This window comes from Diplotaxodon limnothrissa, linkage group LG12 (assembly GCF_057381915.1).
Source record: "Diplotaxodon limnothrissa isolate DT_005_m linkage group LG12, D_limnothrissa_male_GT1.1, whole genome shotgun sequence".
In the NCBI taxonomy this organism is placed as follows: Eukaryota; Metazoa; Chordata; class Actinopteri; order Cichliformes; family Cichlidae; genus Diplotaxodon; species Diplotaxodon limnothrissa.
Window position 1 is genome coordinate 37969036 of NC_140607.1, and position 9314 is coordinate 37978349.

General features: G+C 41.6%; 1 protein-coding gene across 1 annotated transcript in view; it reads right to left on the reverse strand.

Moving 5' to 3' along the window:
* The window catches only part of smarca2 (SWI/SNF related BAF chromatin remodeling complex subunit ATPase 2), a 55606-nt gene extending 46622 nt beyond the window's left edge, over positions 1-8984 (reverse strand). The window contains exons 1-7 of the mRNA XM_085367581.1: positions 8859-8984; positions 5312-5556; positions 4562-4691; positions 3891-4274; positions 3375-3476; positions 1806-2058; positions 272-398 (exon numbers count right to left, since the gene is read on the reverse strand). Coding sequence (XP_085223707.1) covers positions 272-398; positions 1806-2058; positions 3375-3476; positions 3891-4274; positions 4562-4691; positions 5312-5545 — 1230 coding nt within the window. The 5' untranslated portion in view covers positions 5546-5556; positions 8859-8984. The remainder of the gene's footprint in view (positions 1-271; positions 399-1805; positions 2059-3374; positions 3477-3890; positions 4275-4561; positions 4692-5311; positions 5557-8858) is intronic.
* Between the last annotated feature and the right edge of the window lie 330 nt (positions 8985-9314).

Sequence of the window (9314 nt, forward strand, 5' to 3'; positions counted from 1 at the left end):
CTGAGAGCAAGAAGTCCAAACTCTGTATGTACATGTACCTTTAACATAAATCAGTGGAAATGGCATCTCCGTTCTAAGAATACCTGAGCAGCAAGCCAGCCCAGAGTGGATTTATCGATAAAAGCGCCGCACACACTCACACGGCAGGTGATCCGATGAACTTCCAGTGATAACAAAAGTGAGCTCTTTCCATTCGACTACGAGCTGCTGCAGTTATGCATTTACATTGATGCAGTCACGTGAAACATGAAACGCTGCAGCTGCTGCGTACCTGACGCTGGAAGTTGAGCAGACGCAGAGCCTTGAGCTCCACTGTGGCTTTAGTCCTGAGGTCCGGAGGCAGCGAGCCTGGCAGACTTTCCAGTTCCTGGATTCGATGCGCAATCCGAGCCTGCAGTCTGAGAGACATTACGGAGACATTTGGTTAAACTGCAGGACACTGGACACACATACAGTGTTTTATTGAGGCATTTGGCCACCACATGCTGTCAGGTATTTACATCACTGGAAATTTGGACGATGGTGATATATCCATTATTATTATTATATCCATTTGCCATGAGACCTGTCAGCTGTTAAGGCCATAGAATGTGATTCATGTTATCACACTATTTAGATGGGATTTGGATGCAGATTGCACTTTTCACAGCAATCTGCAACATCTGAATCTAGCATGGCACTTACTTTTTTGACGTATGCTTTGTTTTGCAGTTACCTTCATTAGAGCCTCCATCAACACATGGTCTCATTGCCTCAGGTGCATACTGAGTGTTTGCTGAATAAGTATCTTTCAGGCTTAAAGTCTAGTTTCCAAGTGCTTCTTTAGCTTCTTTGGTGCATGTTAACACAGATGATGACACTCTGGGTCCAACTAAACCATAAAACCTGCAGGTTTTGTGTAGTCTTACTGAAAGTTTTTTCCCCTATATCTCTGGGTGGTCTGTTGCCCGCAGTACGAGTTCTGGTCCTCTTCACACATCCATGGTGCAGCTACACTGTGAGCTTTACTTATTTAGTAGTATCATCAGGTAGCTTTCTGAGGGGAAACTGCATTAAATCAATAAGATCTAAAGTTGTTTTGATTATTCAACAGCCTCAGGAGTATATTTATTACTACATAACACTGACAATAATGCGGTGCTGTTCCACAACACTGTGAGAGGGACAGTATTTCACAATGTATTCACTGGACAAACAAGGTGGACTGAGGACAAGTCTCTCTCTAATCATGTCTAAACCAATGCAGCTCGGTCAAGACAACATGAAGAAGAGATCATCAAAACAACATCAAATTTATGGAGAGAAAAACAAGCCTTAGGGCCAAAACAAGATTAAGGTCTGTGGAGGCTTCCCGACGTCTCCTTCGGCAATCTTTGTTTTTAGAAAAATACGCAGCCTGCGGGGATAACAGTGAGTTGTGATTGAGCACGCGAGGCACCTTTAAGAAAGGCCATAGGGGCTCCACCACAAAGTGTTTCTCACGTTATCATATTCATACGGGTAAAGCTTGTAACCTTAACCCTCGTCAAACGCTCGCAGACTCTGCTCGCAAGTCTTCGTGTCACAGTCAATGTTTGGATATGTGACTTAAACTCATTTCAAGTGAAAAACATGTAATGTCACATATGCAGAGCAATGCAGTTTGTTATGTGCAGCAGTTTGACCTCGACACATAAATTCATCTTCAAACTTTCATTTACCACTGATTTCATGCAGGCAGTTTCATTCTTTATTGTGATGAGTTGTGTAGATGTGAAGTTTTTGCACTATTGTGAGACCACTGATGAATACGTGAATGTGTCTACCTGTATTCTCTCTCCTGCAGGATTCCCACTGGGTCCAAGCCCTGGGGCTTCTGGATAGGCGTGATGCGGTTCTGCTTGTGCTGTATCGGGAGCATTACGGACCCCTGCTGCCCAGGAGGCTGAGGGGTCCCCGAACTGCCCGGCATGGGCCCAGCTGGCACAGCAGAGGCCTGAGGTGGTGCAGGAGAGGGGCGACCACTAGCAACAGGAGTGAGCTGCTTCTGTGCAATGGTTTGATTTTCAGCACACTGACCTGGAGAGCAAAGACTTCTGGTTATTGCATCCAGTCCCACATAACCAAAATCTCAAATTCCTTCAGTACCAAAAGGTTTTTAAAAATTTAACGTGTCAGTATTGTTTCGTTTTTTTCAGTTTGGTTTTAACCACAACAAGCTGCATGAGTTTTTTTATGCTTAATGAGCTTAAATACCTGGGGGCAACCATTCAAAGCAACTGACAGTGGACAATAGAGGTGAAGAGAAGAGTGAAGCAGGGTGGAGACGAGTGTCAAGGGTGATCGGTGACGGAAGGACAGCGGCAAGAGTGAAAAGGAAGGTTTACAAGATGTGAGTGGCCTGCTATGATGGTTTGGAGACACTAACATAAAAGACAAAGATGGGGGTGGAAGTAATTTAGAAATGAGCACATCAGAGGGACAGCTCAGCTTGGATCTTTGGAGAGGACATGGTCTGAACATCTACAGACGAGAGAGAGGAAATACGCTGCACAAAGAATTATAAAGACACAAGAAAGTTTTCAGGCCAAAGAGAAAGTTTACAGATGTAGTTAGAGAGGATGAGCAGATCATTGGTGTGAGAGAAGACGGTGCAGAGGGTGAGATGGATCCACTGTGATGACCCCAAAGGGACGAACTGGATACGTTAGGTAAAAATACCGTCTGTAAAAATGTCTGCACTGGGAATTATTCAAAAATACCAAATTATCACATGGGAAGTTATGAACACACGCACATCAACCAGGGTTTTCTCAATTCAGTAAATGCACCTGTGTGTTTACAGACAACCTGGCACTTACACACATCTTATGGATTTTTCCCCCTTTGGCTTCAGGAGGTCAATTTTTCCGTTCCTCATACACGGTTAACTGACCAACACAACGCCAGAGCTCATGACAGAGGAAACAGTGTCCTCACCTGGGAGCAATTAGCTGTCAGAAAGATCTCCCTGAGCTTCTGACAGATTCATTTTTCTATTTGTTCAATTTTAAATCGACCACAGTGGAAGTTGAGATTTTCTTGTTCTGTATCTGTTTTTAATTTATGACTGTTTTACTATTCATTCTAAATATTTCATCTTCTTGTCATACTTTCTGTCATATTACTACTGCACCATTATTCTCTTCACCTTTACCTGCTGAACTGAAGTTTTAGTAAATGCTTGGGGATCTCTCTGCTTTAAGCCATTTGACAGAAAGATCTGTTGGGCACTGCATGTTGGATTAGACTGGGCGGAATGAAAAGTGGGACTGACTGTGAAGCCACATGCAGATTCCTGTGTTATCGGTCCAGCCACAGAGCCCATGTTTACCACATACACCTGCCAAACTTACCATCGGCCCAAGGCTTGGGTCCTGTGCTTTGATTGAGTACTTGCATGGCCGGGGCTGGGCAGGGACTCGACTGGGGACCCCCCATAGGTGCCATTGGCATACCTTTCAACACAATAACAGATTTCATAGTTCAACAATTTGTCCGTTACAATTTGAAACTGTAAAGGAAAATTATTTCACGCCTCTTTTCTGTCATTACACCATTAATCACACAAATCTCTGTTCTCTGTCAGACAAAACAGGTTCAATATGAATGTTTCAATCTGGGCTCAGTGACAATTTCAAGCTTTTTACTCAATTTATTGACAGCAACGTAAACCCAAAACTAAACTATGTAATTAGATCAGTTTATATTTTGACTGAGGCATCTTTCTACACTACAGTCTCACATTAAGGTACAACAAAGAACCAAAAACAAAATCATAATTCTTCTTTATCTTTACTTGTTAATGTTCAAAGACTTTCACAACAAAGAAACTCACAAAATATTTGTACCAACATAAATCTGTATCGTACCTGGAGGCCTGTTGTAAGGACTGGCACTTGGTGCCTGTGGCTGCGGCTGTTGTTGTGGTTGCTGCTGCTGCTGTTGCATTGTGGGTAGGCTCCTTTTACCTTGAACAGCCAGCTGAAGGTTTTCCGGTAGCGGCTGCCCACGACCCAGAATCTTGTAGGCCAGAATCTGAGCTCTGAGCTGCTGCAGCTGTACTGGACTAAAAGCAGATGACCCCCTCACCTGCTGGCCCATGTTGGGCATGCCTCCTTGGGGATCCATTGACATCATAGGGCCTGACTGGGAAGGGGGCATATGTGGTGGTGTAGGTCCACCTCCGCCTCCTGACATGGGACTTGAAGCGTGCTCATGGACTCCCATTGGGGATGGGTGGGGAGACATGTACCCTTAAGTGGACAGAAAGGAGGTTTCACACATCAAAGCCTTGAAGAATTGGGTCACAACCTCGGGATCAGAGCAAAAGCCAATGAGTCTTAGAGGTTATTTAATCATTAACACACTAGAAAGAGGAAAATACACAGCTGGGTTGTTTATTTCCTTGCTGCTTCCTCCTTGTTTAATATTAACTCTTATATTTAGAAGATGTCTGAGAAACATTAACACCACAAGTGGATGATGAGGTTAAGTTAATAAACCAGGCTGCTTAGAGAGCTGAAGGACTTGGGTTTCAAACCTTGGCTGTGCTGGTCCATAGGACTCTGTGGAGGTCCCATGCCACTGTGGAGAGACCTCATCCCCACACCTTTCATGTGACCAAAGTGCATTGCCTCTGCCATTGACTTGTCATTCATCCCCTCCATGGGCTGAAAACGCAAAATATGTTTCAGATCTACACAAGTTAACTGCAAAAACACACTGTCCTGCCAGTTTAAGATTGAATTTAGGACACTGATGGTTCTAATCATATCAAAAATAAACATTAATAAGATAAGATAAAATAAGACAGCCTTTATTAGTTCCAAAGTTGGGATTATTACAGCAGCAAAATGAACTGCCTGCCTAAGCAGAAGTAACATCAGTAATTCTACTGTGAAACTGCCAAAATCTTTAAAAATTACCATAACAAAAAAATCTATTCCACCCTCCACTGCATGAACTCAAGAGTATAAAAAGATTATAAAAGTACTGCAAAAATTCACATTTATTATTTATGTCTGTATCAATTTATCAAACAACAGATATGTCGTATTCCCTCATTTAAGCTAATATATATTTATATGATATATAAAAGGATAATTAAAGTATTTCATATCTTCCTAATGTTTCCTCCCTTCCTTGTTTTAGTTTGGTCGGTTTATTAGTGAGCATACTAAAAGGTTTAAAAAACTGAATCCATCAGAGTGATATAAATATCTACTTTAACAGTTTCCTTTAGCACTAATGACATCACGACATAGTTTGTAGTACTGTTTGCACGCTGTACCTTATGCATAGAGTACATGCTGTCCTGAGAGTAATCACTTTGTCCCTGGCCCTGCATGCCGTGAGGTGCATTGGGTGTTCCGGGTCCAGGACTGGGGCCCATCATGCTGTGAACAGAGCTCGGTGAGGGATCTGGTCCAGGGCTGGGGCCCAAGATGGGCCCTGGGGACATACCCGCCCCAGGAGAAGGGCCAGGATGCGACATACCACCTGATGTCTCTGAGGGGCCGGACATCTACTGAATACCTGTGAAGGTAGCAGATAGGGGTGGGCGATATAAACGATATATGATAGAAACTATATCAATTTGGCCAACGATAGAGATTTTGACTATACCGCTCTATTGCGATAGCGCATGTTGATGATGTCATCAAGCTGCGCCTGTTTTGGTCGAAAGCATCGCAGCGGCTACAACCATTATCATCTGCAAATTATGCTGGGCGACAGTCATAGCAACGAGATGAAGCACTTTTGAAATATGGGGAAAGCCAAAAACTGCGCTTCCTCCACTTCCGTAACATTGATTCATTAATGTTGAATTCTCTCGCAGCTGCTCTGTTCCCGTGTTGTTGCAGTATGTTAATAACTAACCTCGTATTGTGGATGAATAATCTCAGTTGTTCTCCTGACTGAAGTTTGGCCCGTGTATAGCATCCTGCTATGTGACTGTATTTGATCCTGACCACCAGAATCCGTCACGTTAACTTTTATCGAGCGGGAAAAAAAGTTGGCGTTCATCCTCCAGCTTCACTGTGCTAATGTTATGCTAACATAGCTGTGTCGCTAGCAATCACGTAGCACAACATTATATACCAGCTAGCCCAACTTCAGTAACCCTGCAAACATCACTGCTGTTTAGTTTCCTGTCTTCATTTATGTTGGAAGTGACAGCAGAGCTGTACGTTTGAATTAGTTTCAGAAATCTCTGTCAGAACATGGTATGAAATGTTTAGGTGGAAACTAGCGAGCTAACTTCCTGCTAACTGTTAACTCCGTTAAATTTAATAAATTCTGTTTTCATGGATGCCTGGATGTTAAACTTAATTGTTACACCCGATAAAACAGCAACGCTGATGATTTTATTAAAGATTAAAGAATTCAGACCGTTTTTAACTCTCAGTGTTCGTTTGACTTTGGGACCTGAAGCAGATGGAGTTTTGGACTCAGATTACTCCGCGGAGCTCCTCACTACGGCAGCCGTAATGCTCTGACAATCCATCAAGCAGTGCGGCTTACCAAAGTTGTACTAAAACATTTTTTAACAGATTTCTGCAGCCGAAATCCGTTCCAGGTCAGTCAGTAAGCACAACCAGAATTCATACATAAGGAACACTCTCGATTTTTGAGAAAATTAAAGGATTTTAAGTCCTTATAGTGTGGAAAATACAGAAGAAAATGTATAACGTATATATCGCGATATATATCGTTACCGCACGTGCTTCAAATTATACCGCGATATGGATTTTAGGCCATATCGCCCAGCCCTAGTACCAGACAGCTAGAGGAGGAAAATAAGAACATGACTGATGTGATTTTAATTCTATGAAAACAAGATGAGGCACATACCATCCGAAAATGGATTTTAATATGTTAGCTGTTGTTTGTGAACAACGTCAATCATGTTTATCAGTGATCAAAGAATGTCGGAAACAGCCACTGAGTTAATTCAATGCCTGTTTAACAGTTAAACCTGATTATGATTCCATATAATAAATAGTATGGGAATAGGACATTGGTGGTGATTAGAGTCTTGGGCATGTCAAACTGATTTAATTTCATTACTCGTATTTTTTGTGTAGTGCCTGGTAATCCTTCTCGACACCTTCGTGGACAGAAAGGCCTCAATCACTTTCACTGAAACAACATTTTTTAATCTCTCTGCATTGCAGTATAAAACCATGCATTCTGTAATGTTAGCATTTCATTTGGAAGAAAAGCAGTGATATTTGACATTTTTACTGTACTTCACCATATTCAACCATTTCCCCATAGTAGACCAATGCATGAAATTCTTGTATTTTTGCCAGTTGTATTATGGAGTCCTGTGACCACCAGGGAGCCCCAGGAGTGATTTGTATGGATGTGTGTGTGAAACAACATCTAATTCATCAATGAGAACATTTATTATGCAAACTGCAACAACACTGAAAACACAACAGAACATATGAAATATGAACAAATATGAACTGAAATACCCAGGCTTTGAATATGTGACGTATGTGTGTCTTTGAGAGAAAGTCCAGTTGATTAATGATTTATGAAAAATTAAAGACAGAAAAATGTATTTCTTTATGAGGATTTTATGGCAGATTGGGTGTGTATTATTCCTTATTTCTTATATCTTAAAATATTGTATTGTTACATAGTCTAGTCTTTTTGTTAATGTTACTGTACTGGAGCAACTGTAACCCACATAATTTCCCTAGGAATTAATAAAGTATGCTGATTATGATTATACATGTGCACTACACAAAAAATAATAATCCATTCAAATCAGACTTGTTGCTGATGTTTGACATGTCCGTATCCCCAATTCTATTCATTATACGGAAAATAATTCGTGTTGTGTGTGTGGGGGGGGGGGGGGGTAAAAACAAAATGCATTGGTTCAAATGTTTAAACCGGGATTTAAAGGGTTAAAATTCTGAAAATCATTTAACGCTTGCTCATTTTGAAAAAGGTTAAAGTTGGTGATTTATGAAAACACGCAGAAAAATTATTGCTGTATTTTATGGCAGATTTTGTGCGTGGACATTTTTGTCCACGAAGGTGTGGAAAGGGGTGCAAAATTTGAGGGCACAAGGGTTAAAGGCAAAGCTCTCCTGCACACAGAATAATAAAACCCGAGGCTGCGTGAAAGGATTCTTTTATATAGAAAGAATTAGCTGACGTGTGTCTGACGTTATGTTCTGCTTACAAGTGTCACTATGAGCCAGAAATTTCCAGGGTCTCAACAGCCATAGCATGATTGACTTATAGAGCTGCATAGTGACTGCAAAACGTATCTGCACCGTTAGAAAACACAGCGATGTCATAAACACCTATAAGAAAAACAAAAAACATGCATAACAATCAGCGCCACGTAGATAAACGCTGTTGGAGGACCAGCTGGCCTGTTTTCCGACCGTCCCTGTACAGTTACAGTAACGTTAGCTCGATCAACTGTAGAGCCCACTCTGATTGGATCATGGCTTCCCCAAAAAACTGGTGGCCATAACGGATATGCAGACAAAATCAAAGTTAAGATGAAAGTCGAGCACCTGACATGACCTAGTTAACATTTAAAGACGCACAATTTAACTTGTGTATCGCGTTTATAGACACGCGGTTTCACAAAAGCCCTAAATTCGGCCGTTTTTTCGCTGCCGCTTTGCTCGATCGTTGGGTAACTTAGCCATCTGCTAACGTCAGCTAGCATAGCCCGTTAGCTGGCTCTGGTTTCCATGTAGCGAACTGCGTCCGTGTTAGAAAGTTTGGACAGTTAGCAGTTCCTAACAGTAGTTACACCTCAGTATTCATCAAAACCGAACCACCGTTAGTCGTTTTACCTTTTCGCTGGATTGAAATTGCAGATAATTAGATGAAATTTTTATAATATTTCTTCAAAATATGACTGCTGTCCATAAGTTCACTCCCCCTCGGTGTTGTTTTGCTGTCATGTTTAAGTTGTTCTTGTGTCGCCATTACTGATTTGTCAATGTCACCGGAAGTCCCACCTACCGTAAACGGTGATAGGCTGAATCGCTGTCACTCTTGCAGTGTTGTTTCTGGGCGTGTGCCCGCTCTGTGACCAGTGCTGTAACTTTGAGAGCAGCACCCTGGACGAATATCCCGCTCATGTAAAAGTTTATTACAAACATGGTTTGTGTTGTAATAACGTATTTGATGCTGTCCATCTGTCAGTGCTCTTCTCCCTTCCTTTAGAAATGAATACTTAAAAACGTATACTTTGCTTTTATAATTGTGTTTAACATCAGAGTAATTAGCAATTAGTTATACAGACT